Source organism: Sceloporus undulatus, chromosome 5, assembly GCF_019175285.1.
Source record: "Sceloporus undulatus isolate JIND9_A2432 ecotype Alabama chromosome 5, SceUnd_v1.1, whole genome shotgun sequence".
Lineage (NCBI taxonomy): Eukaryota > Metazoa > Chordata > Lepidosauria > Squamata > Phrynosomatidae > Sceloporus > Sceloporus undulatus.
Window position 1 is genome coordinate 13,807,182 of NC_056526.1, and position 21,463 is coordinate 13,828,644.

Here is a 21,463-nt window from a genome sequence, read left to right on the forward strand (position 1 = left end):
AGAGACCACAAGGGCCATCCAGTCCAAACCCTGTCATGCAGGAACTCAAAATCAAAGCATCCCCATCAACCCTCTGTTTAAAAACCTCCAAAGGAGGAGACCCCACTGCACTCCGAGGGAGTGTGTTCCACTGTCGAACAGCTTTTACTGTCAGAAAGCTCCTCCTAATGTTTAGGTAGGATCTATTTTCCTGTAGCTTGCATCCATTGTTACAGGTCCTATTCTCTGGAGCAGCAGAAAACAAGCTTGCTCCATCCTCAACATGACACTCCTTCAAATACTTTTACAGGTCTATCATATTGCCTTTTAACCGCCTCTTCTCCAGGCTAAACATACCCAGCTCCCCAAGTCTCTCCTTATAGGGCATGGTTTCCAGACAGAAAACAAGCTTGCTCCATCTTCTACACAATGTCCCTTCTGATATTTAAATATGACTGTAATACCATCACTCAATCTTATGTTCTCTAAGCCAAGCACAGCCAGCTCCATAAGCCATTCTTCATAGGGGTTTGTTTCCAGACCTTTTCCCACCCTAGTAGCCCTCCTCTGAACACATTCCTGTCAATATCATTCTTGAACTATAGTGCCCAGAACAAGACATAGTATTCCAGGTGATGTCTGACTAAAGCACAATAGAGTGGCACTAATATTTCCCTTGAGCTGGACTTTGGGCTTGTTGATGCATACCAGAATTGTATCAATCTGGACTTTGCTCCTGTTGATGCAACCTAGAACTGCATTGGCTTTTTGAAGTGGCGAATAACCAATAGGATTCATACTAGGATGCTTAACAGCTCCCCCCCCCACTTTTATGAAATCAGAATGGAGTACAAAACTGTGCAGTTTTACAAAGTTTATTAGCCTTTGTAGTGGGGTGATTTGAAATACATCCCAATATCCAAATTTGGTGACCTTATTTGGTCCATAGGAATGGGGCCCATATCACAAATTTTTGAGGTGAATATGACAAAATACTGCCAGGCACATACAAAGGTGAGATTATCTTAAACCAGGGCAACACTTGCTTTCCAAATTCTTTTTTAAAATAACCCACATAGGAAGGTTGCCATTTCCTTACCATCATGCACTGACAAGTACTGGCAAAGAAGCTCTCCCGTTGGCATTAAAGGTAAGCCCCATCTGAAAATAGTAATATTCACACACAAACACACACATGCACACAATCTACAAGATTGCCCTCCCCTGTCGGGATAATATTAAATTGCTTTTCCCTTAAATTATTAAACATGCATTTCATATGAATCCTATATATTCATTTCTATTTGATAAGGATACAAAAAGGTGATCAAAAACAGATAATATAACCTTAGGAATTTGCTCCCCAAGAGATTTTCTACCTTGTAGAATTGTCATTTTGCCTCCATTTATACTCTGGCTGCATTTTTGTAAGTACTGAAAATGTTAAAACCTAATTCCCCAGGGTTTTCTCACTGAAGAGAAGTGAAACCCAATAGCACCACGGTTGGAATTTTTCATTGAGCAGAGAGATGGCGATCACATACAGTGATCCTGCAGTGAAAGACAGAAATATGACTTTTGACAGCATACTCTGAAAATCCTAGACAAATTTTATGAACCGTTGACCAATGAATGCTGGTAAGTGATACGTGTGTCTGGAACACAAGAAAATATGCACATATTTATGGATAGTCATGAAATTTGTCAGGAATATCAGCATTCACATGTGAATGCTAATATTAATCGAACATTAAGGCCTAAATCCAATATATAGTTTCTATCAGCTAGACTCACTGACTCAAAGGAACCTTGGTAAACCAATATTTTTATAACCCATTGATTCAGCAGGTCTAGAAATGGACAACTGCGTTAGGATCTTGGCATAAAATGTAAAATAATGGGGTTTTGTTTTGTGAGGGTTGCTGCAAAATTTATGTGAAATTTTAAGAGGCATTTTGCAGAATCTTTTGGCCAGAATTGCCAGTGGCTATGCTTGTTGAAGGTTTCTGGGAGTTGAATCCAGTCCCAAAGCCACCTTGGATCCCATCCAGGGAGAAAGGTGGGGTATAAATTCAATCAACCAACCAGCCAACCAACTGAACTACAGTGTGCCTGCGTCATATGCGGGTACACTTTACGCGGCTTTCAGCATATGCTGAAAGCCGCATGGGGAGAAGGGGCAGTGTGTCCGATAGAGATGAATGGAGTGCACACCCATGACGTGTGCATGCCACTGCACTGCCGCATGCATGAGCCCCATTCATTTAAATGGGGCTCAAGCATAGATGGTATTTGTTTTACGCGGGAGAGTCCAGAACGGATCCCCGCGTAAACAAAGGGTGAACTGTATTAGTCCCACATAGAGGAGAATGATACAATCAACTTGACGTTAGTAAAACAACACCCATTCCAGTCCATTATCTGTTCCAACTGAGATTAACAGTTAGATTTAGGCCTGAAAAGTGATGGACAAAACTGAATGTTAGTCTCATTAGGACTCAACTCTAAATAAACACATACCATACCCTCTGACTGTCTTGATTTGGCAGGGACAGACCCAAATAATCCTCTGTCATTGCACTTTTAAGATGCTTTGAAAATGTTCCAGTTTCTCACTCTTCCGCCCACTTCCCCTCCTTTTTCCTCAGTTTCCTTCAGCTGCTGCAAACTGAATTGAAATAAGCAAAAATAGTTCATACTAAACTAACTCAGTGGGGAGGGGGACGGGGAGCAGAATCATGCCCTTTCCAGTAGGTTCAGGTAAAAACAAACTGTGGCAACCTCTCCTAGCTTGTGTGGTCTTCCTCATTAATAACCTCCTGATTAATAACTTTACTACCTTTCCCAGAGTTGACCATCTGTCATGCTGGCTGGCCTCATGTGTCTCAGTTTTCCTCTGTGAAATGTTGGGGCATACGACACATATAGAACTGGGAAGTCAAAAGAAAAAGCCCTGCTAATATATATATATATGTGTGTGTGTGTGTGTGTGTGTGTGTGTGTGTGTGTGTGTGTGTGTGTGTGGACAATAATTGAACCAAGGATAAATTGTCAGCATCTTCAAAAGGGCAGCTTTCACAAACCCTGGCATTCCTGTACCTTCATTCCTCCACAGAATGTTTGTTTCTCCTTCGAAGCTGAAGATTCTGATCTTGAAGAAACCCGGTCAATCGACAGTGTTGTGTTTTTCAAGAAGAACTGTGCATTGTCTTTGGGTGAATTCTCCATCTTAATGTTCCCTTTCAATCAATCTGCAAGACATCCAAATAGACAGTATGCAATCAGATTATTCCAAAAGACTGCCTGCACCTGTATGAGCCTTTCCAAATGTTAGATCATCTTCTAAGCAGTGTTTTTTGCCCTGTCAGTAAGTTATTACTGTGGGCCTACATTGGCAGAATTCCCTTTCTAGAAATATTTATGACCTTCTTACAGTTTCCCTGACAGAGCTCTGAAAATACTTTAATTTTAATCCATATTTGATTGTTGTGCTTTGATTAATCAATGCTGTTCATTTTTAAGGAGCTTTAATTTTGCTGTAGTATTTTTCGTTTATTATGGGACTGCTTATATACCTTGTTATGTGGCTAATGTGCACTGAAAGCATTTAAAAAAACAAAACAAAACCATTGTTCAAAATCTCCAGGCAGATGAAACAAGTGACCTTTGTGGTAAAGTGGATTTGAGGACTCATTTTGTGATGACTACTTCACTTTGTTCAAAAAGTCATTATTGAGTACCTATGGGAATAAGAATGATGTACAATTAGAGGGCACAGTCCATTCTCATGTTTCTGCATGTGTCACAAACTAGAAAAAAAGCAAATTACTCACTAAGAGAATGAATGGGCAGCCTCCTCGGAGAGCAGCTTTTGCTGTGTGTGTGTTAGTGTGTTGTGTGCCTTCGAGTCATTTCCAACTTACGGCAACACCAAAGTGAACCTATCTAGGGTTTTTTTTTTTTTTGGCAAGATTTGTTCAAAGGAAGTTTGTCATTGCCTTCCCCTGAGGCTGAGAACATGTGACTTGCCCAGGGTCACCCAGTGGGTTCCATGGCTGAGCTGGAAATTTAACCCTGGTGTCACCAGTTGCAGTCCAACATTCAAATCACTATGCTCACCTTTGGATTAATTCACATGATTTATACTTCTGATATAGAAATTGGGACAGAATTGTGTGCCTCTAGCAGAGGCCTCTGGCTAGGAATCCAAGTCAGACCAGCAAAACATGCAAAGACACAGTGCCACTTTCTTTGTGGGTGGGCAGGGACCAATGTTCAGTGATGCAATGACTGCTTTGCAGGATCATCCTTCACCATCCCCCAGGCTCCCTCCACACCATCTCCAATTAGAATACAGAGTATCAGGTATTCACTCTACATAGCTTCTGTGAGTCAGAGTATGCAATAAAGGAATCCACAAACAAACAGTCTGAGAAAAATGAGGAGAGAAGAGAAAGTAACAGGAAACTTACTTGGGAAAATTACATATGTATATTCTGTGAAAGTGTGTGCAAAAATTCAAGATCAGAAGATGTGCACACAAATGTACACATGGTCATGCATTTTCTAAAAATACATCAAGCTCATTTTTTAGTTTCACAAGGTCTTTAGCCTTCTCTGCCAAAGAGTGCTGATGCTTCACAAAACTACAAATCCCAGGACTCTGAAGGAATCCTGCAATATTTCTACAGTGTAGATGCATTCCAAAATATATGGCCCAAAAAGAATCTTGAACTGAGATTTATGTAATCTGATCAGTCTTAAGATGTCATTAGTTATGATGTTTAAGCAGTTTTGAATATGCTGAGCTGTGAGGGTGTATTCTTAACTGGGGGGTGGGAGAATACACCCTCACAGCTCAGCATATTCAAACTTGGAAAAAAGGAAGAACAGAATATTCAAATCTGACAGACTCATTCCCCCCTAGCTTCTTCTGTTGCAAACTGTGGGAGCACAGGAAAATTGGTTTTGATTCCTGCTTAAACATCATAACTAATGACATTCTCTTTGGCAGAGAAGGCTAAAGACCTTGTGAAACTAAAAAATCCCAGGATTCCATAGGATGGAGCTACAGTACTTAAAGTGGTGTCAAAATGCACTATTTCTACAGTGTAGGTGCACTCTTGTTGTGTGCCTTAAAGAAGGCCTATATGATGCTTTTGAATGATTAAAAGCTGCCGGTTTCATAGCCTTTTTTTTTACTTGAGAACAATATTGTACCAAAACCCAGAAATGCAATTAGATATCCAGTTCCTCATGATCAGGCATCTTGTTAGAGTAGACCCATTCCATTAATTCTTGAATGATTAGTCAACACATAGGTAAATCCTATTGAGTTAATTGGTCTGTTCCAGTCAGGAGTAACAAGAGAGTTTAGGTGGTTGTTATTATTATTGTTATATTCACCTTTTCCCCACTCGGACTGTGAAGACAGTTTACTAATTAATAAAAGGACATCTATATTAAAAACCATACAACCCCTGCTCCTCTGGGTATTATTTAAAACTATTAACAGTCTACAGTCAGCCCTCCATATCATGGATTCTTTATCCAGGGATTCAACTATCCACGGCTTGAAAATATTCCAAAAATATATAAATTCCAAAAAGATTTTGCTACTTTGTATAAGGGACACCATTTCACTACACCACTGTATTTAATGGGACTTTAGCATCCATGGTTTTTGGTATCCACAGGAGCCCTTGAAACCAAACCCCAGTGGATGCCAAGAGACCACTGTATAGAGTTTTAATCATTTAAAATTAATTAAAAGAAAATATTTTTAAAAAATCAACAAACCAGTGTAGCACACATCACAACCAATTCATAAAATCCTGATAGAATAACAAAATTTTACACTTGCCAGAAGGAAAAGGGCAATGAAGACTTCCTTAGGAAGGGAATATTAAAATCTGGGAGCACCTACAGAGAAAGTCCTCATTTGCCTGGAAGACAATTTCATTGTCCAAAAGGTGGAAGATGCAACAAGAGGATCAGCTATTTAGATCTGATCCTAACCAACACGGATGACAGAGTAAATGGGTGCAGATGGTGGCAACCTTAGGTGGGAGTGATTGTGTTCTCCTGGAGTTTATTATACAGTGGAAAGGAGAAGTCATGCCTACTTGCCGTTCACCGCTTTGATCTTTGGAATAGCGGTATATAAATAAAACAAATTATTATTATTATTATTACTCTCAGAGCATAATCTCAGAGCCATTGGCAATAATCTTTGAGAATTCCTGGAGGACAGGAGAAATCCCAGCGGATTGGAGGAGGGCAAATGTTGTCCCCATCTTCAAAAAGGGGAAAAAAGAGGATCCCAACAATTATAGTCTAGTTAGTATGACATAAATACCAGGAAAGATTCTAGAGCAGATAATTAAACAGAGAATCTGTGAACATTTAAAAGAGAATGCCATAATCACAAAAAGTCAACATGGGTTTCAGAAAAACAAGACATGTCAGGTTAATTTGATCTCTTTTTTAAATAAAATTACAAGCTTGGTACACAAAGGGACTTCTGTAGATATAGCATATCTTTATTTCAGTAAGGCTTTTGACAGAGTTCCCTATGACATTGTTGCAAACAAGCTGGTAAAATGTGGGTTAGACAATGCAACTGTTAAGTGTGTTTGTAATTGGTTGACCAACCAAACCCAAAGGGTGTTCAGCAATGGCTCTTCTTCATCTTGGAAAGAAATGACCAGTGGGGTGCCACAGGGTTCTGTCCTGGGCCCAGTGCTATTCAACATCTTTATTAATGACTTAGATGAAAGAAGAGAGGGCATGCTTATCAAATTTTCAGATGACACCAAATTAGGAGGAATAGCTAATACCCCAGAGGACAGGATAAACATTCAAAATTACCTTAATAGATTAGAAAGCTTGGCCAAAGCTAACAACATTAATTTCAATACAGAGAAATGTAAGATACTGCACTTAGGGCAAAAAAATTGAAATGCATAGATATAGGATGGGAGAACATGTATCAACAGTATGATGTGGCAGCTAAAAAGGCAAATGTGATTCTAGGCTGCATCAATAGAAGTATAGTGTCTAGATCAAGGGAAGTAATACGTCGTCCATCCCAATTCACAGACTTGGAGTCCACAGTCTTGCCCATTTATAGACAGCAAGTGGGGAGGGACAAAATGGTGGTGTGCACAGAAGTGTGCCACCATTGAAACCAATGGCAACTCCAATATTGCCATTTTTCTGGATTCACCAGGAGTCCAGAATGGATTCCCTGTAAAATGGGAGGGATGCCTGTAGTGCCACTGTATTCTGCTTTGGTCAAGCCTCACCTGGAACATTGTGTCCAGTTCTGGGCACCACAGTTCAAAGAGGATGTTGACAAGCTGGAGCGTATCCAGAGGAGGTTGACTAAAATGGTGAAAAGATCTGGAAACTATGCCCTATGAGGAAAGATTGAGGGAGCTGAATATGTTTAGCCTGGAGAAGAGACTGTTAAGAGGTGATATGATAGCCCCATTTAACTATTTGAAGGGTTGTCATATTGAAGGTGGAACAAGCTCTTTTTTTGCTGCTCAGCATTAGGAGGAGCTTCCTGACAGTAAGAGATGTCTGACAGTGGAACACATTCCCTTGGAGAATGGTGAAGTTTCCTTCTTTGGAGATCTTTAAACAGAGGCTGGATGGCCATCTGCTGGGGGGTGCTTTGGCTGTGAGTTCTTGCATGGCAGGGGGTTGGACTGGATGATCTCTTCCAACTCCCTCCAGTCCATCTGCCTTGGTCCAGGCCTCGGAGGTAGAGAGGAACTGCTGGACCTCTTACTCTTTCCCTCCACCACTCCCTTCTCCTTTTGTGTCATGTCTTTTTAGATTGTAAGCCTGAGGGCAGGGAACCGTCTAACTAAAAAGATTGCATGTACAGCGCTGTGTAAATTTACAGCATTTCATAAATAAAGGTTAATAATAATAATAATATGATTCTAAGACTTCCTTCCTTTTAGCCTGAGAAGATGGTGGGACAGAAAGAAGGGTCTTGATCTTAGAGCTCAAACAGGCTAGTATAAGGAGATACAGCCCTTCATCATTCCTTCTGTAGCATGGGCATTTGGACAAAGGGGCATTTGAACTTCACAAAGACATTCCTTCTGTAACACATTCCTTTTGATTGTGGACACAAATTTTAAGGTCTTCACCCGAGGTCCATCCAAGATTGCTTTGAAGGACACGATATGTCATCTTTATGTTTGGCCTGATTCATGTGTTTAGAAATCCACTGTAATGTCACTAGTTCCCATGAAATAAAGGAAGGAGTCTTGTGACAGCTTTCAGACCACCTAATTTATTTCAAGGTAAGTTCTTTTTGGACTCCAGTCCATTTCCTCAGATGCAGGAAATCAGTTGTAACCTTGATGGACATATAAACATACAAGAGCAGATTTTCATACATCTTTAAGACTACCAACCCATGTGGCATTTGGAGTACATTCAGAAGAGAATGAGTGTTTATGGGGCCTTAAAAACTACAAAATCCATAAGGCAATGCAAGCAATTTGTCTGATTTAACATGGAAAACTCAGATAGCCACAATGGACTGAGAGCCACCAGATGCAGGTTCAAGTTGCACACAGCTATAAAAGCTCACTGTCATTCTTTGACCTATCTCACAACGGTGAGGAGAGTGTTGTACACTTTTGAATATGAATGACACTAATAAATAACAATAATTAATAAATCACAGAAATATTTTTCCTCCAAATTAGTCTGGGATTTAGTTATGATTGGTTTTTTTTGGGGGGGGGGGATTATGATGTCTCCACTACCTCTGGTCAGAAGGTCCTTGATATCTAAAAGAAAGTAGCTTCTCCAAAAAGTGAATATAAGGTCAGTGTTCCTCTGAGCATTCACAGAGTGCACTGTTTTGAAGAGTTCCATCTTTTAAAAAGCCAACAAGATTATGATAGTGGTGGTGGTGGTGGTGGTGGTGGTAATGATAGGGCTAAAGGAGCAACAAGCTTTTAAATAAGTGGTCTCCAGCCTTGAGGAGTTCATGGGAAAATAGAACTTTCATGAGAATAATAGCAGAACAGTGAAAACGCCATACTCATGACAACTTACAAATTATGTGAGAGTTTTGAAATTACTCAGAATGTTAACACTTCTAGTACAGCCAACAAATCAGCCTAAGCAATATATCTGACTTATTCTTAACTACCAACATGACAACAGCTTTCTTTAGACAGTCTTTCACTTCTTGTAAGAGTTGACATTGCAGCAAATAATGGAGAATGGGTATGTGTGTGGATCATCTATAGATTAGTAAATTGGAGATTACGATTACTTTTTGTTGGATGAGGGTATCTCCACTGTCTATGGGGGAAGAAAGAACTTGGTTCTGATGGATTTACAAATGAGGACATCAACTTTAGAGGAGGGAGGGAGGGAGAGAGGGAGAACCAGCCTTACCTTGGCAGTAGCAAACTTCAGTTCTTCAAAGTTACTTTCTTGTGGCTGAACTCAGATACTCTTCTGCTCTCCTGGCCTCTAGATGGAAGAATCTTGAGGAAAACCCCAATCTGAGGTAGAACTTATATCTAGAGGTAGATAAAGGAAAACAGCAAACAGAAGGGGTGGAGAATGTAGGACTTTGTGTTGTTTGTCTGATTGATATCTTTGTTTTGGTTGCTTTTGTTCCTGCTCAGCCCTCCACCTTCACGTTGGATTTCCCCCCTCCCCCACTACAAATTCCAGGACGAACAAAAGTCATGAGCGAAAGAAGAAGCTGGACTCCTTCACTGTGGAGATGGTTAAAGGTTCATGAGACCTTTCTTGGCTGCATGCAGCCAGTTTGACAGTATACATGTGATAAAGCTTTCTCCCCCCTTCCTTCCCCCCTCTCCCCCCACACTTTCTAAAGCTCTGATCTTCTTAATTGCTGGTTCCCAGGAAATAAAAGACTTCATGGGAGGAACTGGCCAAGTGCAGGAGAAGGCGGGGGTAATAAAGAGACTTTCCTTTGCCTAGTCAGGAATACCTCTGCAAAGACTGCTATGCACCCTATCCCATTACTGATTGAGCCGCTTCAGCAAATGTTTGGAACAAGGCTACAAGCAGCCAGTTTTTTAAAAAGAGGAAAAAATATGCCACACACTGGCTTTTTCCTTCACCCTTGCTGTTCAAATACTTGGTCTTTTTTTAATGTTTGTTTCCCAATGCATTGTTTTCGTCATACAATCACCCCACTTAAAATATAGAACTTTATGGAGTCCTGTTGGTTAGTCTCAACTAAATCAAACCAATTCATTCAACTGTTGAAAAGTCAGTCAACAGATATTTATATCCAGTTTGATTCAATGGGTCTCCTTAGGATTTAAACCAATTTATTTTGGGCTAAAATAGGATTTCGGCCTGTGCATTTTTAACTAAGGGCCTAAATACCCTAAAGTCACCAGATTCCATTTGATTGTAGAAACTAAGACGAGATATTACTTGGATGGGAGACTACCAAGGAATACCAGGCACTGTAGGCTATATTTTAGAGGAAGGAATTGGGACAACCACCTCTGAGTCTTCCTTACCTAAGAAAATCCTAAGAAATTCATAGAATCAACATAAGTCAACAGGTAACATGGGCCTGTTACAGACTGCCAAAATAAAACTGCTTCAGGTCTCTTTGGAGATATGCTATTTAAATGATGCATGGGTCCTAAGAGTCCGGAGGTCACGCCAAAGCCACACTCCATTCGTAAGCACTGGAGTGCAGCTTTGGTGCAGCTTCCATATTCTTAGGATGCATGCATCATTTAAACAGCATACCTCCAAAGAGACCCGAAGCAGCTTTATTTTGGCAGTCTGTAACAGGCCATGAAGGCATGTGCAAACACACACACATTTTTGACTGATATTACTAGATAAAAGCTTCCTAGAACTCTACTTGCACCTCCACCTACAAGTATCATTCTGTTTTGTTTTCTTTTAAAATTATTATGTGGAGAGATCTTCTAGCACCTTTAAGACTGTCTACCACTTTTTAAATTATTGTTCAGTTATGGAATCATAGAGTTGGAAGAGACCACAAGTGTCAGAAATATTGGAAGCCTCCATGGCAGCTCAATGCTTGTGCACATGTGGGTCAACATAACAACTTTATGACATGGTTACGCATGCTTTGGAAATATGGATTGCAACATGGGTGATGGTGCTGTATGATAACCTCTCTCCATTTGCTCAATAGTAATAATATCTGTAATGACAGCACTTTACTTTACCTAAGAAATGAGAAATACATCTCAAGATTCATGAAAGATGCACACTTAAGAATGTATTTTGAGCTGTGTGCATTCTTAAAGACTTCTTCACAGGGCTTTTTAGAATCAGACTTCTGAAATATCTGAACCAGAAATGCTCAAAGTGAAAACATATTCTGTTATTTAAAAGGTTTTCAGAAAACTCTCAGAAAATTCTGAATTTTGATTCCAAATAACATATCTATTTATTTATTCGTTTATTTATTTTCATTCTTAAGAAAGCTTAGGAGTTGGGATGTGTCCCTTTTTTCTGTAGATTCTATTGGATTCTCCCCTGTTTCTACTTCTTTTCTGCACCTTGTTGTTGTTGTGTGCTTTTAAGTTGTTTTGTACTTATGGTGACCTTAAGATGAACCTATCATGGGGCTTGTTCAGAGGAGCTTTGCCATTGCCTTCCCCTGAGGCTGAGAGCATGTAACTTGCCTATATTTTTCATATTTTCATATCTAGTGCCAAGCATGTTCTTAAGAGGATGAGATGACCTGTGGAACAATAGAAAGCTTCCCATGGGAAAGGCACATTGACCTGAGGACATGTGGAGGACTAAAGGACCAAAGCAGATGGCCCAAAAGGACCATGTCAATACAACAGTGGCACCATTGGGGCCAGGGCCATGGTGACCACACATGCCCAGTCCCAATCCAGGCTGCCATCGTAGTCGTGAACTGGGCCACTAGAAGGAGCTTCTTTTTGGCCCTGTTCTTTCCAGATGGCATGGAGTTGGTGTGGCCTCCAGCTGTGTTCAGGGCATGCATTATCTAAATGCTATGCCCCCAATGCGGCCCAAAGCTAGAACTTTTGGCCCATCTGCTTCTGGCCACAATAGTATAAAATTAAAGGTTAAAAAAAATGAAGCTGTTTATATGGGTTTGCTGATCACTCCATGGTCCCCCAGGTTTCCTGCATATCCACTTGCACTGTGAGACAAAGGAGGTCTCTTTGCACCAAGGCAAGTAAGACCAGTTTTCCCACCTTCCTTCTACCATATTCCCAGCCAACTTTCTTGGAGTTGTTCTAGATCCAATCACTGTTTTGTTAATCCAAAATTAAAGCCATCAGTCATTCTGGAATCCCATTGTTAATACCTGGAGAAGACCATCAGATCTTTATTACACTGCAGGATATCACCAAGTACCCCTTGAGGCTAGAAATCAGATGTAAATATCAGTCCCATCTCTAGCCTTGTGTGTGCACAGAGCCTCTTCTACTCTCTGTATCACCCTCAGATGCCGTCTGAGCCACATCCCACTTTCTGTGAATTCCTCTTTAGAACAGGTAAATAAAACTCCCTCTGCAATCCTAAGCTTCTGCTATGCAATTTCCATACCTCTATTTTGGTTAGCTCTGTATAGTGTGTCTGTTTGAACTACTATCATGTGTTTGGTTGCACTTTTGCATATATCCAAATAAAACCCTTTTTATATTCATTATCATGGAGTCTTCCCACAGTTTGTACTGGTATATCCAGGTGAAAATGATCTGGAGGTTACCCAACCTCTGACAAGCATCCTTTGAGCTAAGCAATTCCCACAACATTTAAGGAGACACTGACACAGTGGTTGGGGCCCTAAGTCCACCCACTTTTTGGGATCACTATGCCATGCTGGCTTTCTTTTTCTGCATTATCTGAAAATGATTCTTCAATAGGACCCACTCTACAATCATGTAAGATAAGTTACAAACAGTCTTGAGGCACCTTAAAAGGCTAAAAAATTATATGTGGCATACACTTTTAGGGACTGTAGTGAGCATCAAACAAGGGGAGCCTTCTGGGATTCACGAGTTGTGAAGAATATCCAACCAAACTGCCTCTTGTCCAGAAACTAAGCCCTGTGAGGAGCAATTGAGGGAGGTGGGTATATTTCAGTCTGCAGAAGAGAGAACTGAGTGGATAGCCATCTTGAAAACATGAAGGTAGAAAATGGAGTAAGCAAGTTTTCTGCTGCTCTAAAGGATAGGACCCAAACCAATGGATTCAAATTACAAGACTTTAAGACTAAACATTAGGAAGAAATTTCTCACATTACTTCAGTGGTAGAACACAATAACTCAGAAAGTAGTGAACTCTTCATCCTTAAAGCTTTTTAAAGGGAGACTGACTGGCCACCAGTCAGTGATGCTTAATTGTCAATTCCTCCAGTGGTGTTGGGTATGGATTAGATGACCCCTGGGATACCTTGTAAGTTTACGAGTCTATGTCATGATGCTCAGTCTGGAGAATAATCAGCAGGTGACCTCAGAGTACAGGCAAGTTTGTATGAAGGTAGCTTCAGCTTACTTTAACACACCATCCAACATTTCACAGATAAAAACCAGCAACTGCAGAATGTGGTCAAGATGGCAAAAGTTATTAATGAGAAAGAACAGACAAGTTAGGAAAAGCTGCAACAGTTGCTTTTGCCTGAACCTACTGGTTAGGGGAAGACTTCACCCTTTCTTGTCATCTCCACTATTTTGTTTAGAGAAAAATACACTTTGAATACAGTTTGCATTAATTGATGTAGAAAGAAAGTGAGAGGAGAAGAAACAAACTGGGACATTTTAAAAGCAGTTGAAAATGGAATGACAGAGGGTTAATATCCCTGCCAAATTTAAAGAGCCGGAGAATACATTTTTAATATATATGTAAACAGAATCACTATCACATTTCTCTGCTGTCTCTGTTTGGAGAATCTCAGAAGGGATGGGAACTGCTGTCCCTCTACCTACCTCTACTTCCCTCTCATATTCTTTTAGTAGCCATGGCAGCACTCTCTGGGACTTGGCACCTGCCAGGAAGGTGTAGAGCTCTAGGCATGAAGCATTAACCTCTATACCCACAATTGAGGATCTTAGCCTCTATGTTCTAATACATTCATTTCCATGTCCAAGACGATACATTCAGAATATTTTACTGGATGATAAAAGTTAGTACCCTTGCATCAAAACCTAGTGTAGTGTGAGGTGCATGTTGTGTCTTGGTACATTTGTTCAAAAACTGGAATACTCATTAAGGAAAGGGATAATCATTTGCTGTAAATCCAGGTAAGATCTAAACAATAACCTAAATAATAACAAAACGTGTTGTTTTTCAAAAGAACCCATAATCTCTATGAGGCACGCATACCTTCCAACATTTCACAGATGAAAACTGGATCATGTGTAGCCAAGCATCAATGGAGTGTGGTAAAGAAGTAGAAAGAGACAAACTTGGTGAGGCTACAGAAGTTTGCTTTTTCCTGAGCTTGCTGGAAAGGCAAGATTCTGCCCTCTCCTCTCCTTCCTACTGAGTTGAGTGCAAGACGGTTTTGTACATTGAACTCAGTTGGCAGCAATTGAAATAACCTGAGGAAAAATGGGCAAGTGGGTTGAGGGAAGAGGAACTGGGACATTTTAAAAAGCAGCTGAAATACTGGGACAGCAGAAGATTAACTGGTATTGAACCTGCCAAACTGGGACAGTTAGAGGGTGTGGACATGATACAGCATTCCTTGCTCTATGATATGTAATTATCCTGAAAACCTGAAGAAATGGCCAGAAAGGAAAGTCATATAAAGTACAAAAATAAGGCTATAATCCTACAAGTAGTATGTAGCTTGCCTAAGAGTAAGCCACAAAGATACAAAGTGGGGCATTTTTTCTGAGTAGACATGCATAGGATTGCATTGCAAGAAAGAAACGGACTGCAATACTATTGTTGTTTTTTCTTTAAAAAATCTTGTAATTTTCTTAAAGGGAGCACAGGAACACTGTATCTCAGGAAACCATGAGCTAAATTTAATTACTACTGGGAGGGCTTTTATTTCAATTGCATCTATTCATTCTGCCTTTGTACTAGCCAAGGAAGCTTTATGAGACAGACCACCTCAGTTTCCAAAGAAGAGGGGAACTCACTAAGCCATATGCTAGCTTCCTGTGAATGACTTCTTTGTGAGTTACACATTATTGTCAATGTTAGCGGAGATCCTGTGATAGTATTTGTAGCTATGTAAATGTAACTATAAATAACCTACAGAATTAACCTCGGGAACCTACCTGGAGACCATGGAACTCTATGGCATGGTCAAGTGGGGCATTTCATTGCTTGTTGTAGTTTAAGGTGAGTTTTGTGGGGCATGTATGAGCACAGCAATAGTGCCATGACTGTGAATATATAGCAAAGTTGGAAATGGAATAGTTACAAATTAGGGGATGTATCTACACAGTAGAAATAATGTAGATTGACATACTGTATATGGCTCCATCCTACACAATCCTGTGATTTGTAATTTTGTAAGGCACCTACACTCTTTGGTAAAGAAGGCTAACACCTTGTAAAACTACAAATTCCAGGATTCCATGGGCCGAAGCTACAGCACTTAAAGTGGTCTCAAACTGCATTATTTCTACAGTGAAGACACACCCTGTAACTCTGTCTATATGAAGCTACAACTGCAGTACAGGCTACCAGGTATTATTGATAGCAAAGCACTGAAACAAATGGAGCCTTGTGTTTTCGAATATCCAGTTGTTTCTAGGATAAACTAGAAGGAAACAACTTGGCTTGAATTAACGGCAGGAAATTACTGGGCTGGGTGGGACCACAGATCATCTGATTTAGGGATGTGTAAAGTGTGGCCTATGGGCTGCATGTCACTGCCAAGGCTATTTTGGTTTTTTAAAAGAAACATTCATTATCATGAAACATATATGCAAACTTTACACATAGACATAATTCCTCAACACATAACTACATAACATAACTACAACCACTCAATCATACATATGTTTACATCCATCCTATATAATAACAAAAATGCTACTACTTTTTAGATCCATCTGACTTCTGTGATTCTATGACTTCATAAAACATTTATTAGGCTTTATATTCTTGACTTCTGGTTTTCATAAGGCCATTTGTAAGGCCCTAAATAATCTATTTAAATTATAAGAGAATCATAGAAGTTTATTGCACCGGGGTTAAAACGTTCCCCGGTGCGTTCTAATGTGCCCACGCAGGGGGCGCATGGAATGTGACAGGAATGCGATGGGGCCAAGAACCCAATTTTACCACACACTGGAACGCCGCCTTTGCCGCTGGGCGTTCCAATCACGTTCCCATTGAGTTCCAGAGGGTGCCATTTCTGGGGATGCTTAGAAACAGTTCCCAGAAATGGTACCCTCTGGAAAGAAATGGGAATGCGATTGGAACATCTGGCGGCAAAGGCAGCGTTCCAGTGTGCGGTAAAATGGGGGTTTTGGCCCCATCGTGTTCCTGTCACGTTCCATGCATGCCCCTGCGCGGGCAAGTTAGAACACACCGGGGAATGTTTTAACTTCGGTGCGATAAACTTCATAGAGTTGGATGGGACCTAAAGGGCCCAATGAGTTCAACTCCCTGCCCATGAAGGAGTCAACTGCTAAAGCACCCCTGAGACCTTTCTGTTTGAAAACATGCAATGTAGGATGGTTTGCCACTTTCTGAAGCAGCTGCTTTCTAAATTTACATCTATACATAGAGGCTGGAATCCTGTTGATTAGTCTCAATTCAGTTGCTGAATCAACATGAGTCACTATGTGGGTAAATCCATGGGATTCAATGGCTCCACTCTAGTCAGGATCGACTATAGCATTTAGGCAATAAATGAAAATTTGCAAATAGAACCCCAGAATCCTATATTGTGCTATGCAAATCTACGAACAGAGGTTGTAGTACACACCCTTATGTTGGATACCCATAGCATGCTGAGTAGACCCATTGAATAAACTGGTCCATTGATTCAATAGTTGAATTGCCTGTCAAAACACAGATAAATTCTGTTGATTCAGTGGCTCTACTCTAACCAGGAATAGTAATAAGATTTAAACCTATGTGGAATGATTACAAATGTGGAACACTGTTTAGGTAGCCATATAGCCATAACAAATGTCGGGGGCCTTACACAAGTGTTCATACCAACAGGATTCCAGCCCAGGCCTACATCTTCTTTGGAGGTTATGCATTTTTAATTCATTTTGGCAATGTCTAAATGACCATCTTACCATGAAAAGAGATTATACACCTTTGAAAATGTGCAGAACTCTCCCAGCTGTTGTGCATCTCAGACAATCAGTTCTCCTGTATGTAATGGCTATCCAATTCTGATACTACAATACTGCAATTTCAGTTCCTTCCTATGGTGCTCCCTGGCATACACTACAGCAGCTGGAATTCTTGAATGAGGAAGGGAGGGAAGGATACTCTCCCAAACAGAACTCCCAGAACTGTTTTTAAGGGGAGGTGCTCAATAGGTATTATTAATTTTTCCTACTTGCAGCTACTTGCAGAGGGAAGGCAAATTATTTTCCCCATTCAGTGTCACTGAAATATGAAGACTCTTACAAGTACAATGTAGACACAGAAGTGCTCTCAGTGGGTCTAGTACAGCATGCTCCCAGGTAACTGAACAAAGGGTAGGTTGCAGGTGACCTTTGTCATTCTTGGGAGGGTTCAACAACAATCACTTGTTGTATTTCTTAGTTATTCATCATTCAGTACTTGTCCAACTGATCATTCACTTTCCTTGTTTATAATTTACAGGTGCTGTAGGCTGTATTTCAGAGAAAGGAACTGGGAAAGCCACCTTTTGAGTATTCCTTACCTAAGAAAACTCTATGAAATGCATGAGGTCACCATAGGTTGACAGGCAATCTGAGGACACACATGCACAAACAATCTTGGTGGTCCAATTTTTCCAGATTATTGTGTCTTGGGGGGGGGGGGTCAGCCACTTCTGGAATCTGTAGGACCATAGAAGGGGCTTAAGGGCCCCTTCCCCCTTTTCCAGGGCTCATGGTCTAAATGAGTGTCATGGCTCAACACAGCCTTGGGCCTGGATCTCTCAGATCACAGTACAAGACCATAGTTGCCCTAACCCGAATGACACACTAGTGCATCATCATGGTAGGTGAGAGTGATCTCTCTAGTGGAAAAGTGCTAAAAGACACAGGTTATGTCCTGAACCCTAAAACAAATATGGAAGATCACTGAAAAAACGTCTGGCATTTCTTTTTTGCTCAGAAGCATCTACATTCCACCTACATTTGTTCTGGCTATATGGGGCAGAGGAGAGAAGGAGGCAGGAAGCATTCCTTCTATGAATCAGTTATCTTAGGATCTAGCCATACGCCTCCAGGAGAAGAGGACTACAACCTCAGCCTGTCACCAAATTCTTGACATAAAAGCATCTGGTTTCCAACCATGGCAACTGGGATTTTGTTCAAGGGGATACAAATTGAGTCTAAACCAGGCCCAAGTCCTTCAGTTACATAAAAGAGACACTTTGTTGCAGCCTGTCGTGATAGAGTTATATAAATCATAACAGCTTTGCTCGCAAAGATTAACTTAACGCCTGCAAATCGTATTTAAGAGCATGGAAAGAAAAAGAAAAAATAAAGGTGGCAATTGAAAGGCAATGCTTGCAAGAAAATGGTGGTTGGGTTTGTCCAAAGGGAATCAGAAAATTAAGAGCTCCCCCCTCCCACCACACACATAAAGTAGAAAATTAAGAAAAGAAAATAAAGGGTTATTGCTGACTTCTTCATGTTCAATGGTGACAATAGATTGTAATGTGATAGGAACTGATGAGACCTTATAGGTGAAAGTTTGAACTGGGAAATCAGTCACAAATCTGTGGGGGAACTTTTAGTGTTCCTTGTGTTTTGGCCTGTAATCGTCACAAGCCTAACTCAACACGATTACAGTAATTGTGCAAGTTTGCTAAGAAAGGAAGGTATAATAGCCTTAAGTATAAAAGAACACATTGTCTAATAATGGATGGAGGGTCAGGTTTAGGCTAGGTAGTCTGGGAACTGATTCCCTGCTCAGTAAAGATGGACAGTTCTGTAGTGGTAAATCCTGACGTTTAAGCTATAGCCCTATAGCTGGTTTTTAGAGTCATAGCAATCACAGATAAAGATGATCCCTGAGGAATGGGGTCTGAATAAATGGGAAGAAAACCCCTCCTGTTTCATACACTAGCATAGCCACATGACCTGAAAAATATGTTTTTGTGTTGCAGTTTTCAATCTTAAAACAGACCAGATTAGGCGTTTATGCCCTCCCATGAATCTTGTACCTCTCACTTCATTGCATACCCTTGTACCCCCTAAACACAAAACAACACTGCTGATGAAGTACCCTCCCCATTTCCTGCGAAGAGACAAAGGCTCTACACGATCCACTTGTTCAGTGCTAGTTTTCTGCAACTAATTGTGACTTTATCAGTGTTCCCACTTATTGAGCCATTTGTGCAATGGGGGATGCCAAGTGGATGTTTCTGGAATACCAGTGAATCAAACAGTACATTGAAGACATGATATAATCATTGCAGACTACCCAAGAATGCACAGATCTATCAAATAGTGGAATTCCGCTTAGTAGCCATGAATGGGGTACATGCATTACATAAGTCAAAAATTACAACCACCTGTCTAAAGGAATTTACACAGTAGGCTTCCAGCTTAAATGGGGTTTTGGACCATGTCTCTCTGGTGGTTTGGTTTTCTATGTTAATAAGGAAAATGTGTGTGGTCCTTAATGTTATCCAAATGGCTTTCATAATAAAGTGGCTCATTTTTATATACAAGCTTTTCTTAAGGAATGAAATCTTTTGAAAACTAGGTAAAGTAGAAAAGAAAGTATAATCAAGTACACTCTTTTTAAAAGAATGGTTCCCTCTAAGTTGTGTATCTCATTTCGAGTGTCTTTCATGACCTAATGAATCAGAATGCATTTGGATTGAATTTCTTAGTTCTCCGCCATGTTAATTTGGTTTAGGTGTCTCTGTTGCTCAAGCCAGGTGCACACCGAAACATCAGCTGGTCAAAATGATTGACGCATCTGACAAAGTAGGCTGCCGCTCATGAAAGCTGATACTGTATATAAGCCACTGACTTTATAAGTTACAGCTGCTCTTTTTTGCCTTTATGATGTCAAAAGTCTTCTCCATTCATTGCAGTAAGGTCTTAAACAGTTCTGAGTTCTTAGGACAGTTCTGCAATATGATCATGACCAAGGTTGCCAGACTGGATCTGAGACAACGGTTCTATAACATTATTCCAGAACAGATCTTGGAATGTGTTGAGGTACCATAAAGCTCCAACAAATGGGGTGAAGATACCTCTTTCTCCCTCTAAACCCAATCTTTAAGTCTCATCCCCTCCCAACTCCTCTGTACCTCCCTTGCTCTCAGTCGGTGAGGAAGGAACTGTGTTGAGAGGGGATGGCTGCAATTGAAAGTAAAGGAAAGTGAGAGAGGCCAGGTACCTTCATCCCATTTGATGGAGGGTTGTTGAGGTTCCAATCTGGTTACGACAGAGCTTTGAAACAGAATCTAAAGATGGTATCTGAAAAGATATCAGTAGCAGTAGACATCCACCTCACTGCCTGACGAGTTTTAGGATTATTTCTTATTGGCATTGTATTGTATAATATCTAGTACTGATACTATTCATTGGCACCTGGTTTTAGAACTGTTTATTATTTTTGAAGCTTCTCTTATTAGTTGTTGTCCAGCTGTATATGTCCTTACAAGTTGTTATACATTGTTATAAACCTGTAGGCTGTTGTTGTTTTGTATTATATACTGGCTTATTACCACTTTCTGCTGAAGCAATTATATAGTTGTCATTTAGTTATATATGGCCTTTTAAGTTGTTATATGGTAGGTCTTTCTTTTTCCGCTTTTTCTTGGTTTCAGGATCCCCCTGGATAACAAAATATGTGGATGTTAATTCCATTAAATATATTGGCATAGAAAATGATGTCCCTTACATAAAATGGAAAATCAAGGTTTGCTATTTGGAATTTATACTTTTTTTTTAATATTTTCAAGCCGTTGATGCTTGAATCCATGGATAAAAAAATCCATGGATAAGGAGAACTGACTGTATATTGTTACACTGCATGACCTATAGGCTTCTCTTGTCTAGTATTACCCATGTTTCTCACAGTATTACTATGTTTTACTATGTAATATTAATATGTTCAGAGATTTTTGTCGCCTCTGGTTTTATTTTGATGTTTTGCTTGTTATGAGACCCTCCCTTGTTTCTGTATGGTTGGACTGGAAGTCCTAGTATTCCTCACTCTTGACTATTCTTATTAGAGCAGCTTGGGGGTATGGTCCAATCACATCAGGAGGTCCATATGAATCTCACACATATTTAAACAAATTTCAACGCCCACACTTTTCAATTGAAACAAC

At 40.2% G+C, this 21,463-nt stretch overlaps 1 protein-coding gene across 1 annotated transcript in view; it reads right to left on the reverse strand.

Annotated features, from left to right (window-relative positions):
- LOC121931226 (solute carrier organic anion transporter family member 1C1-like) overlaps positions 1–9,636 on the reverse strand; it is a 39,696-nt gene extending 30,060 nt beyond the window's left edge. The window contains exons 1-2 of the mRNA XM_042468710.1: positions 9,418–9,636; positions 3,079–3,230 (exon numbers count right to left, since the gene is read on the reverse strand). Coding sequence (XP_042324644.1) covers positions 3,079–3,207 — 129 coding nt within the window. The 5' untranslated portion in view covers positions 3,208–3,230; positions 9,418–9,636. The remainder of the gene's footprint in view (positions 1–3,078; positions 3,231–9,417) is intronic.
- Positions 9,637–21,463: the final 11,827 nt, after the last annotated feature.